General features: G+C 47.1%; 1 protein-coding gene across 1 annotated transcript in view; it reads left to right on the plus strand.

Annotated features, from left to right (window-relative positions):
• Positions 1-19,740, plus strand: part of LOC127587385 (mucin-5AC-like) — a 279,133-nt gene that overhangs the window by 136,042 nt on the left and 123,351 nt on the right. Inside the window, exons 7-10 of the mRNA XM_052045684.1 lie at positions 2,545-2,599; positions 3,266-3,371; positions 7,016-7,065; positions 19,160-19,324. Coding sequence (XP_051901644.1) covers positions 2,545-2,599; positions 3,266-3,371; positions 7,016-7,065; positions 19,160-19,324 — 376 coding nt within the window. The remainder of the gene's footprint in view (positions 1-2,544; positions 2,600-3,265; positions 3,372-7,015; positions 7,066-19,159; positions 19,325-19,740) is intronic.

Consider the following 19,740-nt stretch of genomic DNA (forward strand, 5'->3'; position numbering starts at 1 on the left):
ATGGCAATCGCAGTTTGCTACCCCTTGGCAGAATCAGTAAAAGGTTTTTTTGTGGCCACACCAAGCTGGAGCCCCAGGGCTCTCTTAAGATATGAATACTTGAAAACAAAGTGCATTGGGCAGACGGGATCTTACGGGAGGGTGCTGCCAGGTAAATGTTTGCAAGGAACCACAGCAGACCTAAGCAGCACAACTAGCCACCAGTCCTTCCCTCACTGCTTCAATGGTAAGGGATGGGGTTGTGGGCTAGCGATAGTACAGCACCCGCTATCATGTGCCACCACCACGCAGAGAGAGAAAGTGTGCGTTAAGGGGAGGATGGTTTAGGTGTGAGTGTGTCAACACTAGGTGTGTTGAACTACTTGCAGGGGAGCGATGGGTTTGTGGGGAAGGGAACGGTACCCATGTGAAAGTGTCAAATGTCCCTTTGGAATGGCTAACTAGGGAAAGTTATCTGAGAATTCATGGGAGGAGAGTTGCTGGAATCACTTGGTATTCTCGGATGCCTAGTCCACAGCAAACGGGCAATTTAACCTGTTACCGGGCCAAGGAAGGGGATGCTTGAATACTTGTTGCAAGGTCCTTATTAATAAAATCTCAACTCCTTTTCAATGGTACCTATACCACCGCCACCCCCACTCTGCCAGCCTGGTTCGCAATAGGAGTGATTGGGCCAGTCATAGTCCCCTGCCCCCAGAAAGCTTGTATCTGACGAAGACGTAGCACGGTCAGTAAGTAAGGAGTTCTGCGAAGAATGGAGGGATCCTGTGGTAGTGGGATCATCGTTAGGCTATGTGTTCCTGAGTGCTCTCTCTCAAGGGGGTTCGGCAGGGACCATGGCCGCAAACGATCAGGGCTACCTCGTCTGTGGACTGACCGTGCTGGGAAACAGCACCATCAAGGGCCTGGAGGCAGTGAACCAGGAAATGGCAGAACTTTGACTTTATGCCCAATAGACCCAGTACGCTGCGAACTACCTGTTAGCTCAGAAAGGGGGAGTATGTGCCATAATAGGGGATAAGTGTGTCACTAATATTAGGGATGAGGCCTACAATATTTCCCATGCCATTCTGGTATTGCAGAAGCAAGTAGATAACCTTGGGCAGGGACTTGCAGGAGGAAAGGGTTGGTTGGGGTGGCTGATGGGAAGGTCAGTGGCATCATTACCTGTTGCATGGAGCAGTACGGCTTATAGTTATTATTATAATATGCTGTGTGGTGCTGACCTGCCTGAATACTTGTTGCAAGGTCCTTATTAATAAGATCTCGACCCCGTTCTAAGCACCCCTCTAGTTATCATGATATGATAAAAGGGGGGAAGGTGGAGGTGTAGGATTAATAAACTATAACTGTATTCATATCTTAAGACGGATGAGAATTATGGCTGCTCGAAATACTGATGTAAAAAGTGTCCTTCAGGCCAGAACAGCCACACCACTGCTTTCCTGAGCTGGGTGCTGTGTGGTAATTGCTGTGTCTGGAACTTAATTGGATTCCCATTATGTTTGACTATGGAGATGATGGTCAATCTTAACAGGAAATGGGAAGGCTGTCTCAAACAATGAAGGCGATACCTGCCTTTGTCTCACCTGATTGCAAAACGATTAGCTGAACCTGGGGTGTGAGGCTGCTTTTTGTCCATCTGCAGTAGCCCTTTGTCCGTTTCCTGCTCAACCAAGAACTCCGGCGCCTGACTCATTAAAGTGTGTGTGACAATGTTTGTATAAATTACTGTCTGCCTTCTCTGTACCTCAGAGAACCCCGCTGCGGACTCTGCCTGAGAGTAAGGAGGTTTCTCCCTAGCGATATATTGCTAAATAAACGCGTTTGAATTAACCTGTGGCACTGTGCGATTTACAGCAGACGGAAGTGGGACTTCAAAATCGAGTCAACACAGTGTCCCAACCAGTGAAGGCAAGCATGCCATAGGCCTTCTTTACCACTCTATTTATTGCGTGGCCACTTTCACAGAGCTCTGGGCTTGGACTCCAAAATCAGTCTGTACATCAATGCTGTTAAGGGTCCTGCAATTAACTGTATACTTTACCCTTACATTTGACCTCCCAAAGTGCAACACCTCACACTTGCTCAGATTAAACTTCAACTGACATTTTCTGCCCATATCTGTAATTGATCTATATCCCCATTTATCTTCTGCAATCTTCCATACTTATCCACAATGCCACCAATCTTCCTAACCCACCCATCCACATTTTCATCCAATCCATTTATCCACCTATAACTGCAACTGATCTGTCTTCTGCTGTATCTTTGGCAGCCCTCTACACTCCAGAACTCCAGCAATCTGTGTGTCATCTGCAAACCTACAAACCCTTCCATCAGCATTTTGATCCAAGTCATTTATACACGTATGTCCCAAACAACAGAGGACCCGCACTGATCCCTACTTAACACTGCTGGTCATGGACCTCCAGCTGGAATAACACCATCCACCACTGCCCTCTGCCTTATATGGACAAGCCAATTCTGAATCCAAACTAACAAGTCTTCGTGGATCCCATGTACCTTAATTGTCTGTATCAGCCTACCCTGAGGGACCTTGTCAAATGCCCAACAGTCACTGATTTTGGGCGCACAGGTAACGTCTCATCAAAGTCACAGATGCAAAGTGAGTGGACACATGGGAAGAAGGGAGGTGTTGGTGGATGTGGAAGGGAAGGTGGTGGGGAGGGTGAAAATACAAAGAGTCATGGTGGAGAGGGGGTGAGAAAGGTGAGAAAGACACACTGAGAAACAGAGTGTATCTATTACAGGTTGAGGGAACAGGCGTGATACTCCTGTTTCGCAGTTTGTACCGTCTCATCTATCCATCATCTTGCTCATGAAATTCTCAACCTAGTTTTCAATCCCCTCTGTGGTCTTTCCTCTCCCTGTACATTGGAAATCCAAATTATACTCTGGATACACTTCATCTAACTTCTCCATAACATCAATTCAGAGGAAGGCAGGGTAAATAAGAGAGACTGGAGTAGAAGGGTAATGCGATGGGTTAGTTGAAGAGGTGTGTGGTGTCAGCTGGATATGGTTAGTTTGAATGAGCTGCTTCTGTCTGATCAGGTCTGTTTAATTCAGTGTGAAATCCTTGCCCTTTGAAGTGAACACAGCATGTCGCCAATGCTGAACTGTTCTGGTCTTGTATGGGGTACGTGCCATGAATGTTCTCCACACCTGATGTCTAATTAAAGTTCCAATGAGCAGTGACCCCTGCCCAATTCTGCCCCATTCTGATTTGTGTTTGTCACAGGAATCTGTCAGACTAAGAACAATGCACTCTCCATACCAGCATCAGAGACAAACTCTGGTGAAAAGCCACAGGGGATCATTGAGCAACAGATGCAAACAAGGCTGAGGTGAGAGCGAGAGCTGGGATTGGGGGATGATGCATATTTCCTCTCACCTTACTCCCCACTGAGATACCACTGCTCCCAACCACTGTCCCTTTATCCTCCTGAATCTAAATCTATCAGCACTTGCCACTAAAAATTTTTGTTATGATATTACCCCCCCCCCCCAACGTCGCCCCACCATTGAAACAGGAGAACAAAATGAGAGCAGGAGTAGACCACCCAGCCCCTCAAGCCTGCCCCTTTGTTAAATAGGATTGTTGCTGATTGGACTCAGGCCTCAATTCCTCTTCTGTGCCAACTCCACTGGTTTACTTGTTCTTAAAATAATCCCTGTGATATAACCTCCACAATGCTTTGTGTTAGAGAGTTCCAGCAATTCACCACACTCTAAGAAGAATTTCAAATGTATCTCAGTTTTGAATGACCATCCCTTTATCTTGTAACTACTGTATGTCACATCATTCAAATCTCTCCCACCAATGGAAACATCTTGCAACTGCAGCCATAGCACCTTAGGATCTTTTATATTTCTAAAGATCAACCTTTTTTAAAAATTCAAAAGAATGCAGATTAAACTTTTTAGGCTTTTTGTAAAAAAAAGTTAACCCACTCCTCCCAGGAATTAGCCAATGAACCCCTTCTGGACTGCCTCAATGTTAGTATATTCTTTCTTAAATAATGCCTCACATTTTGAATATATCTAAACAAGCACAAATCGTGAAGGGGTAGAGGGCTGCAGATCAAGTGCTAGAAATGGGATTGGTATCGATGGCTGCTTTATGATCAGCATGGACGGTGGGCTGAAGGGTTTGTTGATGTGCTGTATGACTCCGTGACTTTCAGTGAACCTAAAACACGTGAGGTTCCAGGTTTGGCATCATTCTGTACAGTTGTTCTCCTTTTCTAAACTCCAACCCTATTGCAAGAAATACTGTTCTACAATTTGCTGTCCTAACTACTTGCTGCACCTCTAGTGGTGCAGCTGGTAGAGCTGCTGTCTCATAGCATCAGGGATTGGGTTTTAATCTTGACCTTGAATGCTGTTTGTGTGGAGTTTGCATGTTCTCCCTGTGACCACGTGGGTATCCTCTGGGTACTCGCGTTTCCTTCCACATCCTGAAGACCTGCAGGTTGGTAAGTTAATCGGCCACTGTAAGTTGTCCCTAGTGTGTGTGCAAGTGGTAGGTTCTGGGGGGTGATGAGAATGTGGGAAGAATAAAATAATGGGATTAATGTTGGATTGGTGCAGATGACGGCTGGATGCTCGATGTGAACCCAGTGGGGTGAAAGGCCTGTTTCTGTGCTGTATGTCTCTCTGTGAAACCTTGCACAAGAATATCCCAGTCCCAGTGCACTGTAATCGCGCGCATTGGCTGTTCACTTAGATAAGTGTCTGCATTTGATCCAACTTACCAAAGTGCACACCTCACACTTCCCCACATTGACCTCAATTTGGCGGTGGTAGTGGCACAGGCTGTGCCGGAGCAGTGCTGATATATCCCCTGATGTGGTCCAGTGGAGCTGAATGGCCTGTCTCTGGGAATTGATAACATTCTCCCTCATTTCCGTGTCCATTCCATTTGCCCCACACACAGTTCACTGGCAAATACTGACCCAGTACTGAGGTGGCAATGATCCATCCTGTGGCTGCTCCCTCACTAATCACGCCCCCTTTATAGAGTACCAGAGGTACAATATAGAGTAATAGAGGTACAGCATGGAAACAGGCCCTTTGGCCCAACACCTCCACACCAACCATCAACCACCCATTTACACTAATACCATTTGAATTCTCCCCACATTGTCCTCAACTCCTTCCATTTCTATCGCTCACCCACACACTCAGGGCACTTTGCACTGGGCAATTAACCTACCAACCAACAGGTCTCCGGGATGTCTGAGGAAATCCAAAGTAGTCGCAGGAGAACGTGCAGACTCCACACAGACAGCACCAGCGGTCAGGAGTGAACCTGGGTGTCTGGCACTGTGAGCCTGCAGCTCTACCAGCTGCTCCACTCTGCCGGCCTAAAGTTCCAAAGCAGTCCACTTATAGTTCCAGTGCACAGCCCAGTGCAGAACGCAGAAACATTAGTGCTCTGGCAGAGATTCTTCTTGTGGCTACACCTGTGTCCATAACTGTTCCAGTATACACAGCCCTGAGTGTAGTACTGGCTCATTAGTTATTTCACAGGGATTTGTACAGGATCTATTCCCTCTCTATATTCTTAACACCTATGTCCATTGTCATTGCAGCCCTCTGCTAAATGCTGACCCGCCATTGATGTAGTGAATGTCAGAGGAAGTTCACACACTGGGAACAATGGCCCCTTCAGTGCAGAGGGCCAGAATAGATGTTGTTGTGTTTATTTTGCATGTTTTTCCATATCGTACATTAGCTGTGCTGCCATAAACCTCCGGTGTCATTCACTGAAGAACACAGTTGACGAGCTTGCACCGAGCCTAACACCATTCACAGCCGATTGTCCCTGAGACTGAGGAGGTTGCAGGTGGTCCCATCTCCCTCCATCTCGCACATCAACACCTCGCCTGGGGATTCATGTAAGCAGACATCTCTGACATTTGATCAAGCTCAGAATTTTGTCTCGGTTAACTGACTCAGCTCTGTGTGTGTGTGTGTGTGTGTGTGTGTGTGTGTGTGTGTGTGTGTGTGTGTGTGTGTGTGTGTGTGTGTGTGTGTGTGTGTGTGTGTGTGTGTGTGTGTGTGTGTGAGAGAGAGAGAGAGAACATATTCATGGATGTGTCTGCATGTGGGCCAGGCTTTTTGTGGGATGGGGGGAGACTGAAGAAGAAAGTAGAATAACTGGAAGCAAGAAAATAGTCTTTATAAAGGATGTGAAGGAGATGGGGCTCACCCCTGTCTGTCGGGTCGCAGTGAGTGAGAGAGAGAGATCTCAGTTCTGTAGTGTTCAATGAGGCAGAGAAGGAGATCTCATCTCCGTTTGTGGGTCCCAGTGAGGGAGAGAGGGAGATCTTACCTCTGTAGGATTCCTGTGAAGGTGAGGGAGTGAGATCTCATTTCGGTTTGTGGAAGTCTCAGTGAGGGGGAGAGCAATATCTCACCCCTGTGGGGTCCCAATGAGGGGGAAAGGAAGATCTCAACTTTTCCTGTTAGATCTCTGTGAGGGAGAAAGAGTGGCCTCACTTTTGTCTGTTGGATCCCTATGTGAGACAGAGGGATAATGCACCTCTGTGTGTAGTGTCCCAGTGAGGGACGGAGGGTGATCTCACCTTGGACTGTCAGATCCTGTGACGGAGAGAGGGATATCACACCTCTGTCTGTAGCATCCCAGTGAGGGACGGAGGGTAATCTCACCTCGGTCTGTCAGATCCCTGTGAGGGAGAGACGGATATCACACCTCTGTCTGAAAGATTCCAGTCAGGGAGCAACTGAGATCTTACCCTTGTCGATTGGTTCTCTGTGAGGGAGAGTGGGTGATCTCACCTTTCTCGTTTGAGGTTCCAGAGAGGGAGTGATGTACCTCATACACAACAGAACATATTTCTGATTGGCAATTCATGTCTGAGCTTATAGTTTGCCCTGGCCCCCACCCACCCCGCAACCCCCCCCCCCCCCCGTGCCCCAATGTCTCGTTTCTCTGATTTTTCTTTGTTGTGTTCCTTTGCAGAATGTCACTTGGTGAAATGAGGATTCTGCTGCTGATCCTGTGTTCCCTGAGTGAGTAATTTACAACTCACTGTATACAACAGTAGGAAGTAGCATTTACATTACTGTCTGTGTAAAGGACCAATAGTGCTGCAGCCTCACAGTTCCAATGATGTGTGTTCAATCCCGACATCAGTTACTGCCAGTGCACGGTTTCTGCATTTTCGCTGTGACCGTGTGGGTTCACAGGAATACAAGTTAGGAGCAGGACTATGCCATCTAATACCTCAGCTGCCCCATAATTCAAATCGTGCGTGGCCAGTCTTTCCCAGCCTCCAACTGCTCATCTGTGCTAGTTTCTCATTGCCCTCAATTCCCCCACCTTTCAGAAATCAACGTGCCATCTATAAATTGTCTCCAGTTGTCGCGGCTGCTACCGCGATGTGAAAACAAGACACTAATCGAAGGGTTTCAGAACAAGAACTGGTTTATTTTCCCGCCTTGCGCGGGCCTTTTAAGAGAGACTGTTCCTGCCCACTTCAAAGGGCAATGACATATACGCTACATCATCAAACCTTTCCCGCGTGCGGGTTCTCCCTGTGGCTCGGGGAAGACGAAGGCCCAACGCCATCTTGGGCCTCACCGCTCCGACGACGCGCGACCCGACCGCCGAACCAGTTCGCTTGCTCGGACGGTGAGTCGCTACACAGTGATCTATATTCCACGAACCTCCAGAGATGCACAAGCCTCTCGTAGAAGTTCCTATTCACATCAGTTTTAAATGACTATCGCCTTACATTGTAACTACATCCCCTCCTTTGAAACTCTCGCACGAGTGGAAACAGCTCAGCAATACATTTTCATACCCCCTTAGGATCTTGTATGTTTCAATAAGATCATCACTTCTTCCTCCAGATGCCAAGGCCTGCAGTTAAAAACCAGTAATTGTGTAGCAGTTATTGTGACGCTATTACAGCGCCAGCAACCTGGGTTCGATTCCCACCGCTGTCTGTAAGGAGTTTTTACGTTCTCCCCTGTCTGCGTGGGTTTCCTCCGGGTGCTCCGGTTTCCTCCCACATTCCAAAGACGTACAGGTTAGGAGCTGTGGGCATGCTATGTTGGCACCAGAAGAATGGTGACACATGCGGGCAGCCCCTGGAACAATTTCAGTAACTCAAAAAGATGTATTTCACTATGTTTCGATGTACATGTGACTAATAAACAAACATCTTAACACCTTTAGCTGCTCATGATAGGACAACCCTCTCCATTCAGAAATTCACTGGGTGAACCTGTTCTTGGACTGCCTCCATACTTTGGATGCCTGTTCTGCCTTGGTGATTCAAGTCTTTGTCAAGATACTTCCTAAACGTTATGACAGTACCTGCCTCCATCATCCACTCAGACAGTGCGTTCCAGATTGCACCCACACTCTAGGTGAAAACGATCCCCTCTAAACCTCTGGTCCTTTACAAACAGTAAGGTTCCAGTCTTGATCCCTGTGATATACGGGTGTTATAAGCTTCCAGTCACTTTCTCACTCCTGTTACCAAGACAATTTTGGATCCAATTTGCTAATTTGCTGTGGATCAGATGGGCTCAGACCTTATGAGCCATGTCAAAAGCTTTACTGAAGTCCAGTTAGACTACATAATTTGCAATTTCTCATCAATACATGTTGTTACCTCTTTAAAAAAAATCAGTGAAATTGGTTAGACAGAATGTCCCGATGACAGAATGTCTGAACTGTCCTAATGAGGAGGGGTGGCGATACTGGTCAGGGACACTGTTACGGCTGTGGAAAAGATGGATGTTGTAGAAGGATCATCTCTAGAGTCCGTATGGGTGGAATTAAGGAACAAGAAAGGAGCAGTTACTCTACTAGGAGTATTCTGTAGGCCCCCCGGTAGCAGTAGAGATATAGAGGAGCAGATTGGCAGGCAGTGTTTGGAGAGAAGCAAAAATAACAGGGTTGTTATAATGGGAGACTTCAACTTCCCAAATATAGACTGGAACCTGCTTAGTGCCAAAGCTTTAGATGGGACGGAATTTGTTAAATGTGTCCAGGAGGGATCCCTGACGCAGTATGTTGACAGGCTGACTAGAGGGAATGCCATGTTAGATCTAGTTTTAGGAAATGAACCGGGACAGGTGAAGGATCTATTGGTGGGTGAGCATGTGGGGGACAGTGACCATTGCTCCATAACCTTTAAAATTGTCATGGACAGGGACAGGTGCAGAGAGGACAAGAGGTTTTTCAATTGGGGAAGGGCTAACTACGAGGCTATAAGGAGACAACTTGGGAGTGTAAATTGGGATGTCCTTTTTGAAGGAAGATGTACCATGGAGATGTGGTCGATGTTCAGGGATCTTATGCAGGATGTTAGGAATAAATATGTCCCGGTGAGGCAGAGAAGGAATGGCAGGGTGAAGGAACCGTGGGTGACAAGAGAGGTGGAACGACTTGTTAGGGAGAAGAAGGTAACATACGTGAGGTATAAGCAGCGAGGTTCAGACAGGACCCGTGAGGAATATAGGGTAACGAGGAAGGAACTTAAGAAAGGGCTGAGGAGAGCTAGAAGGGGACATGAAAAGGCTTTGGCTAGTAAGGTTAAGGGAAATCCCAAGGCCTTTTTCAAGTACGTGAAGGGTAGGAGGATGGCTAGGGTAAAGGTAGGTCCGATTAAGGACGAAGGTGGGAGAATTTGCCTGGAGGCGGCGGAAGTGGGAGAAGTTCTCAATGAGTACTTCTCTTCGGTATTCACCAGGAAGAGGGGTCTTGATGATGCGGAAGGGAGTGCTGGTAGGGATAATGTTCTCGAGGTTGTAGATATCAAGAGAGAGGATGTGTTGAAGTTGTTAAATAATATTAAGACAGATAAAAAGCCGGGGCCTGACAGGATTTTCCCCAGGCTGCTTCGAGAGGCTAGGGAGGAGATTGTTGAACCGCTGATAAGGATCTTTGAGTCCTCGTTGTCCACGGGGATGGTGCCAGAGGATTGGAGGGTTGCGAATGTTGTCACCTTGTTCAAAAAAGGTAATAGGGATAGGCCAGGGAATTATAGACCAGTGAGTCTCACGTCTGTGGTCGGTAAGCTGTTCGAAAGGATTCTAAGGGATAGGATTTATGAACACCTTGAGAATCATGGACTGATTAGGGACAGCCAGCACGGCTTTGTGAAGGGAAGATCTTGCCTCACAAGCCTGATAGAGTTCTTTGAGGAGGTGACCAGGAAGATTGATGAGGGCAGTGTGGTGGATGTGGTTTACATGAATTTTAGTAAGGCATTTGATAAGGTTCCTCATGGTAGGCTTCTTCAGAAGGTCAGAAACCAAGGGATCCAAGGAAGCTTGGCTGTGTGAATTAGGAATTGGCTTGCCTGTAGAAAGCAGAGGGTTGTGTTGGAGGGAGTGCCCTCGGATTGGAAGGCAGTGACTAGTGGTGTCCCGCAGGGATCGGTTCTGGGACCTCTACTTTTTGTGATATTTATAGATGACTTAGATGAGGGGGTGGAAGGCTGGGTTAGTAAGTTTGTGGACGACACTAAGATCGGCGGTGTTGTGGATAGTGTGGAGGGCTGTCGGAGCTTACAGAGGGATATTGATAGGATGCAGAGCTGGGCTGACAAGTGGCAGATGGAGTTCAATCCGGAGAAGTGTGAGGTGGTACACTTTGGAAGGACAAACTCAAGGGCAGAGTACTGGGTGAATGGCAAGGTACTTGGCAGTGTGGAGGAGCAGAGGCATCTGGGGGTTCATATTCACAGTTCATTGAAAGTTGCCTCACAGGTGGATAGAGCAGTTAAGAAGGCCAATGGGATGTTGGCTTTCATAAGTCGCGGGATTGAGTTTAAGAGCCGCGAGGTGATGATGCAGCTTTACAGAACTCTAGTTAGGCCACACTTAGAGTACTGTGTTCAGTTCTGGTCGCCTCATTATAGGAAGGATGTGGAGGTGTTGGAGAGGGTGCAGAGGAGATTTACCAGGATGCTGCCTGGATTAGAGAGTATTGAATATGAGGAGAGGCTTAAGGTGCTAGGGCTTTATTCACTGGAAAGGAGGAGGATGAGAGGAGACATGATAGAGGTATATAAAATACTGAGAGGAATAGATAGAGTAGACAGTCAGCGCCTCCTTCCCAGGGCATGGCTTTAAGGTTATGGGTGGGAGGTTCAGGGGAGATGTCAGGGGGAGGTTTTTCATCCAGAGAGTGGTTGGTGCATGGAATGCACTACCTGGGGTGGTGGTGGAGGCAGATACATTGGACAGGTTCAAGAGCTTGTTGGATAGGCATATGGAGGAGTGTGGGATGGGGGGATATGCGGGAGGAAGGGGTTAGGTAGTGTGAGGGTGGTTTGATGGACGGCACAACATGGTGGGCCGAAGGGCCTGTTTTGTGCTGTATGGTTCTATGGTTCCAACAACAATACCACATCAGTGAACTCCCAGTCCTCTGGTGTCATACCAGCATACAAGGAGCACTGGAAATAGAACTTGCCCCATTTCCTCCCTTTAAGGGACAGGCTATCCAATGTAAAGATGCTGCAACCTTGATTTATATTTTTATAATTTTAATTTAATTATAGCAGAAATGCTGGAAAAACTCAGCAGGTAAGGTAGCAACATGGGGAGGGAAAGAGAAAGAATTTCAGGCTGAAGATCCTTTGTCAGTTTTATTGTAACTTTTCATCCTGAGTGCCAATATCATCCTCATCTTACATGAAAACAGATGCAAACTGGTGGTTGAGAGCTCTGCACATGCCTTCACCCCCACTGATGGTCGCTAACAGGACCCACTTTCATTACCAATCCGACTTGAGAAGGTGCATTTAATTTCAGCTGGAATATGTTTTAATGTAAGCGGTGTCTTCACAATTTCGTTTTTAGTCTCACTTCTGCATCTTTTATACCCATTCAGACTTTCTGCGGCTGTCACCTTTTGGTGTTTGAACTTGGCTTCTCCTCATTGGTACGGCAACTGCTCTGCCTGTGACCAATAGAATTTTGCAGAGAGTTTTGGACACAGCGCTGTACATCACAGAAACCAGCCTCCCCTCCATGGACTCTGTCTATGCTTCTCGCTGCCTTGGTAAAGCAGCCAGCATAATTAGAGACCCCACCCACCCCAGACATTCTTTCTTCCCCCCTCTCCCATCGATTAGAAGATACGACAGTCTGAAAGCAAGTATCACCAGGCTCCAGAACAGCTTTTACACTGCTGTTATAAGTCTACTGAATGGTTCCCTAGTATAAGATGGACTATTGACCTCTCAGCCTACCTTGTCATGATCTAGCACCTGATTGTCTATCTGTGCACTGCACTTTGTCTGCAGCTGTTACACTTCATTCTGCATTCTGTTACTGTTTTACCTTGTACTACCTCAATTGCACTGTTCATTGAATTGATCCGTATGAACAGTATGCAAGATAAGCTTTTCACTGTACCTCAGTACATGTGACCATAATAAACCAATTCTAATGGCTTCACCCACCTCTACATTCATCAGTGTACATGGACATTTGGAATGTGAGCCCACTTCGCATCGGAACATATTTGTCCTCTCTTTCACTGCTCTCAGTTACCTTCAAGTCACTGGATCCAGTCCAGTTTTGATAATTTCATCCCAGTCAATCTGGTCTATCTCTGGTTTGGATCTTCAATTCTTAGTTTAACACAGCCCCTGCACACTATCTCACTGCCAACGTTTTCTATTTTGCTTGGTTCATCTCCTCTGTGTGTCCAGAACCACTACCTCTCTTGCTGGGCTTGCCACTTGCTGATCAAAGACTGCGCTCTTGATTGCATTCCAAGATTCAGCTGCCCTTCTGCCCTTCCCTCTGGTCCTGTCCCAATAAGTGACAAGGTGGTGGAAATCCCCAACCATCACTAGCATGGCACCTTTACACAGCTCAGAAATTTGTCAGCATGTTTGCACTTGTGCTTTCCTCTGATGATTGAGGGGCTCTGCCACTCACCATGGATGTTCAGTCCAACACACGTGGCCTCTTTTGTTCATTGTACTTGCACACCTTACAGCAAAAAAAAACAGACTACCATGTCCATGCTGAACATCAGGAAGTATTCCGATTTACCAGCACTTGGCTTGTAGCCTCCAATACCTTGGCAATTTAAGTGCTCATCTAGTCCTTCTTAAATGTGCTAGGAGTACCTGTCTCCACCACCACCTACTCAGGCAGTGTGTTCCAGATTGCAGCCACCCACTGGGTGAAAAGATTCTCCCTTAGATCCCCTCTGAAACTCGTACTTCTCAACAGAAACCTATGTCCTCTGGCCTTAGACAGTTCTGCCATGGGGAAAAGCTTTCTAATACCTTATATATGGACCTCATAATGTTGTATCCCTGAGTTAGACCTCACATCAGCTGCCTCTGTTCCAGGGAAAGCAAGCCCAGCCTTTCCAGCCTCTCTCTGTAACTGACACATTCCATCCCAGGCAACACCCTGGTGAATCTCCTCTGCAGCTTTGTCGAGGAAATTATTGGGAGTGAAGCACCGGGGCAGCAGCATGAGTCTGGTGCAGTTCTCTCAAGATCAATCCTGGTTTCTTCTTCCCAGCTAATTTGAGTGTAATTATAGTGCCCCCCCCCCACCCCCGTCCCAGAGCAGCATTTAATAGTGCAGAACTGTGAAGCCATCCAGAATCCTGTCATGTTAACTCATAATATAATGACTGATCTATCTGGGGAGCTTGGATCTAAATAGGCTGCTCACACATTCCATTACTTCAATTTTTAAACAAAATTTAAGCTGATTTAATAAAAATGTCACTGTGGCAATTTCCTGCTGCACAAGGACGTTTCACCAAAAATCAAGTGTTACTGCAGGTATAATTATCTTGAGGTTAATAAATAATTTTTGGATGCATTCTGCTATGTTGTACGTTTGTGTTTGATGGTGATACAATATTCTCTGTGCCTATGTTCCAATGCTCAGTCACATTAGGGCAGGACATTCCCAGCCAGCAAGAATCCAGTCACAGTTCTGTGCTAAATGACTGCAGAAATATTTGTCTGCAGTCCCCTGAACCCCAAGAGACACACTTCTCCTGTTACCCACTGGAGGAGGCAATATCTTTGGTCAACACAGTCTGCTCTCTGCTATGTCTTGTTCATCTGGTCTTAAGCTTGGCAAGTGGGCATGCTCCACAGTTCTCTTCCCATCTTTGAGCCATATTTCATTGATGGACACTCTGTCATTCACCCACATGCCTGCCTGTGCCTCAAGTTCATCATCTTTATTACCCAAGTCCCTTGCATTAAAGTATTAGCAACAGATTCCATCCTCAACAAGCATAACAATCCCCAGTCTTCATTTCCTCTGCCTCTACACAAAGTCAAAGTCGAGTTTATTGTCAATGCACAGATACGTGTATGCACAGGTGCATTGAAAGTCTTACTTTCAGCAGCATCACAGGCACATAGCATCATATAAGTAGCATTCACAAGAAAGACATAAATATTAAACCCAATTTTTACAAGGAAGAACACAATTAGAACAAAAAATGTCCCTTTCAGTGCAAATGATTCATGCCTCTGCTTCTACCATGAAGCCCACATCCACTGTGGCCTCTCTCCATTCTGAAGCAGCTGTCAAGCTCCCTCAGTGCCACCTCATTGTGGCTACCACCACTTCAGAGACCTCAGCAGAAAATTCAGACTAATTCCCAGTGCAGTGCTCTGGATGTGCTATTCTGTCAAGGGTAGTCTATTAAACAGAATCCCTGTCTATTCTGCAAGAAGTCTGAGGGAATTTTCTGTGTGCTGATGCCCAGTTAAGGTAATTAAAACACAACATTTGGTATCTGGTTGCTACTTGTGGGAGCTTGTACTACAGAATTCAATCAATTCATTCCCTGCATAACAGCAGTACCCACATTTCCAGTGCAGGTCATTAACTTGCACTGTGCACCCAGATATTTTGCATAAGTGTCCTTCAACTGAAAAATTAAGTCGCTCTCTCTCATGCTCTCTCTCTCTCGCTCTCTCTCTCTCTCTCTCTCCACACAAATGCTGCCTGCCCTGCTGACTGCAGATCGCTCTGTGTAAACACAACGTGTTAGCAGGAGGAGACCTGCTGCGCAAAGCTCCAGGGACCTGGGTGGATTATCCATATTGTCTGTGTGTGTGTGTGCCCCATACACTTTGTTCCTGGCCTTGTCCCAAAGACATGCACGGATGAATTGACTGCAGTAAATTATCCACCAAGTGTATGTTGATGGCAAAAAGAATCGAGTGAGAGTGAATCAGTTGAACGAAGACAACATAGACCTCTTTGGAATGTACTTGAATGACTTGGATGTAGATGCGAGAGACATGATCAGTAAGTTTGCAGATGGCATGAACATTGTTGGAGTCCTTGATGATGTGGCAAGTAGTCAGACTGCAGAGAGTGATCTGTTGGTGAAATGGGATGGGAAGTGGTAGATGGAATTTAATGCAGATAAATGTGATGTGAAGATTCGGAGGTGTTAGTAAGGCTGAGGCACAGGCCATGAATGGAGGGAAAATTGAGGAACAGGGGAGATTGATCTTTGAAGGTGGCAGGGCAGGCAGTTAGGAAGGCTTATGGGATACTGACCTTCATCAGTCAGGGCACAGAATACAAAACTTTATAAACATTGTTCAGGCGTCGGCTACAGTTCTGATCACCACATGATGGGAAGGATAAAATGGTGCTGAAGAGGCTGTTCACATAGTGTTACCATGGATGGATTGCTTCAGTTTTGCGGAGAGAGTGGAGAGGCTAGGTCTGTTCTCCCTGGACCAGAGGAGGTTAAGAATGGATATAATCAAGGTATATAAAATGAAAAGGAGAGCAGACAGGGTAGACTGCAGGAAGCCTTTCCTTAAATTTAGGATTAAGAGGAAGAGATTCAGAGGGCATGTGACCTTCACCCAGAGAGTGGTATATATCTGGAATGCACTGCCTCAGGGAATGGTTGAAGCTGGGATGCTGACAGCAATTATGTATTTAGATGAGCACTTGAATCATTTAGGCAAAGAGGGCTATGGCCAAGGAGGAGATGGGACTGGTAGGAAGGGGTACCCAATGTTCAGCATGGACAAGTTGGACAGAATAGCCTGTTTCTATGCTGCATGATTCAATGATTCTATCAACAAAGAAATAAGGAGAGCTAGAAAGATGAAACTGAGCTTAGGGTGAGTGTTTATGTGAGTGAGGTTGTTATATTTCAGAGAGTAGAACTGAGGTCACTGGAGGTGGGAGGGATTACAAGTGGCCACTTGACTATTGCTGACCTTGACATTAACACTGAACATCATTCTGTCCCTTAGCCGCAGATTTTGCACTCGGTGGTCCGTGTGTAACCCACACTGTCCTGGATCAGCCCTGTTCGAGCACGCATTCTTCCAACACTCAGATCCCTGATGCCAAAGACATGAATAATGACAGCCGTACAGAAGGATGGTACAGATTTAAGAGGTAATGCAAGGAGATAATTACATTCATACTGGTCAGTGAAGCAGAAAAACAAGAGAACAAGGAGAATGGGAAGGGAAAGTGCACAAACACTGGGATCATCAGTCACAGTGATGGGACAGGGAGTGGGTGCAGGGAGACTGGGAAGATCAGTCAGTGCATGGGCAGTGAGTGTGTACAGGGAGTAGGATCTTCAGTCACTCTGATGGGATGGAGTGTGAACAGGGAGACTGGGATCATCAGTCACCGTAATGGCACAGGGAGTGGATACAGGGAGATTGGGAACATCAGTCACAGTGATGGGACAAGGAATGTGTACGGGGAGACTGGGATCATCAGTCAGTGATGGGCAGTGAGTGGGTACAAGGAGGTTGGGAACATCAGTCACAGTGATGGGGCAGTGAGTGTGTACATGGAGACTGAGATCATCAGTCACAGTGATGGGACAGGGAGTGGATACAGGGAGACTGGGATCATCAGTCACAGTTATGGACAGGGAGTGGGTGCAGGGAGACTGGGAACATCATTCACCGTACAGGGACAGGGAGAGGATACAGGGAGACTGGGATCATCAGTCTCACTGATGGGACAGGGAGTGGGTACAGGGAGACTGGGATAATTCGTCACAGTGATGAGACAGGGAGTGGATACAGGGAAAACTGGGAAGATCAGTCAGTGCATGGGCAGTGAGTGTGTACATGGAGACTGGGATCTTCAGTCACTCTGATAGGATGGAGTGTGAACAGGGAGACTGGGATCATCAGTCACCGTAATGGGACAGGGAATGGATACAGGGAGACTGGGATCATCAGTCACAGTGATGGGACAGGGAGTGGGTGCAGGGAGACTGGGATCATCAGTCACAGTGATGGGACAGGGAGTGGGTGCAGGGAGACTGGGATCATCAGTCACAGTGATGGGACAGGGAGTGAGTGCAGGGAGACTGGGATCATCAGTCACAGTGATGGGACAGGGAGTGGGTGCAGGGAGACTGGGATCATCTCTCACAGTAAAGGGACAGGGAGTGGATTCAGGGAAAATGGGATCATTAGTTACAGTGATGGGACAGGGAGTGGGTGCAGGGAGACTGGGATCATCTCTCACAGTAAAGGGACAGGGAGTGGATTCAGGGAAAATGGGATCATTAGTTACAGTGATGGGACAGGGAGTGTGTTCAGGGCCACTGGGATCATCATTCACTGTGATGGTGCAGGGATTGGGTACAGGGAGACTGGGATCATCAGTCGCAGTGATAGGGCACGGAGTGGATACAGGGAGACTGCGATCATCTGTCACAGTTCATGGGACAGGGAGTGGGTACAGTGAGACTGGGATCGTCAGTCACTGTGATGGTCATTGAGTTCATACAGGGAGACTGGAATCATCAGTCAAAGTTCATCGGGCAGGGAATTGGTACAGAGAGACTGAGATCACCAGTCACAATCTTTGGACAGGGAGTTGGTACAGGGCGACTGGGATCATCAGTCACAGTGGTGGGACAGGTAGTGGGTGCAGGGAGACTGGGATCATCAGTCACAGTGATGGGTCAGGGAGTTGGTACAGGGAGACTGGGATCATCAGTCTCAGTACAGGGGCAGGGAGTTATTATAGAAGAGGGAAGCTCTCAGTCCTTTCATAGAAGATGAGATTCTGATGAAAGATGGAAAGTGACAAAGATCAAAAGGGGATTGGTGTATTTTGGGGGAATATTGAGCAAATGTAATGTGCCCTCATTTCTGGTCTTTCTCTCAGTAAATGAAAGCTCTCAGTTCAGAGGCTGATTCTTCAATTTTCTTTTTCGGTTCTGATAGATGCATGATCCCTGAGACGGCTGTTCCAGTGTATTTCTGCTGCTGGGCAAGTCCAGGCTATTTGAAATATTGGGTCAGAATGTACAAAGGTGGGGCTTGGTTTTATGACTCGGAAGATCAGACCAATGACTCATGTCTTCAGATGTCTCCTTACACAGACACAGAGTCCATACTCCCTGAGAGATGCTCCACACGGTCACTCAAACAGTGCTTGCAGCCCTGGATCCTCATGGACTCTGACAGTGGAACATCACCTTCCTGGAATACCCTGGTATTTAGGCTCTGGATCCACCCACTGATCCTGCTCAAGATTGGTCCCTGTGCCGTTTCAGTGGCTCCACCTATTTCAGTGGAGGAGCAGCTACCAGGGAGCTGTGCACATCTCAGGGCACCCATGGTTCATGAGTTAATTAATAAATCAATATAATTTTTAACAAAAGTACTTCATGTTTAAATTTAAACCTGCTTCTTAGTTTTCATGTTGCAATTATTTTAAATTTCATTTTCTGTATGGCCTGATCATGTTTATATTTTACATTGTGATTGTTATAAGGTTTGAGTATTTTTGCACGTCTCTGGACATCTTTGGAGATATTTAACGGTGGGTCAGCATGTGCTTGGCTTCACTGGTGTCAAAGCACATAGTGGGCAGGGCATGTGTTTCAGGTCCAAACGCAGGGGGCCCACTAGGCCTCACCAACAGGTGCTGGCCTTGAGAACCAGGTGCATCTGCGGGGAGTGTTGGGCGGGGAGGGTGAGGGCTGCAGCTCACCGCTGAATGAGGCTGGACTGTACCACGGGTTGTGCACCACTGCTTTACAGTGGGTCCAGATTCACATTCTCCACACTACTGTGGGACCGGGTACATTTTATAGTGTTTATAAACATCATTCCAGGTTCCCATCCCAGTGTGCAGGAAGGTGAGGTGACCAGGACCACCTGTTTCACCAGGGATGTACCCAACTGCCACGAAAGCCTGGAGATCAAGCTCAAAAACTGCGGCGGTTACTTTGTGTACTGGCTGAAACTGACACACTGCTGTGACAACATTTATTGTACAGGTAGGTCACCATTCCCCATTAACACATGGGGGGGTAAGAGTTAGTTGGAAATGCTGATGAAAATACACAATAGGTTGAATATTCCAGTCCTCTGCCCTTCCCATGGCCAGTGATCACATCGTTCAGTTCCCCCACACCCATAGTCTGAGTCAAGCTGCCATGTCAGAACCTCATCTTCCTGGTCTGATCTGTAACATCCACTCCCATCCCCTGACCGACTTATGAACACTCCACTGTCTGAGCCACATGATCGCTGAGCACCAGGCTGAGCCATCCCCTCCTCCCCCTCCTGTCACTGAACTACCCTCTCCACCTCTCCTGGGACTGAGCTGTCTTCTCCTCTTCCTTCCTGGGCATGAGCTGTCCCTCGTTCCCCTCCCCTCTGGACTAAGCCATCCCCTCCTCCTCCTCCCCCT

Source organism: Pristis pectinata, chromosome 40, assembly GCF_009764475.1.
Source record: "Pristis pectinata isolate sPriPec2 chromosome 40, sPriPec2.1.pri, whole genome shotgun sequence".
NCBI lineage: Eukaryota > Metazoa > Chordata > Chondrichthyes > Rhinopristiformes > Pristidae > Pristis > Pristis pectinata.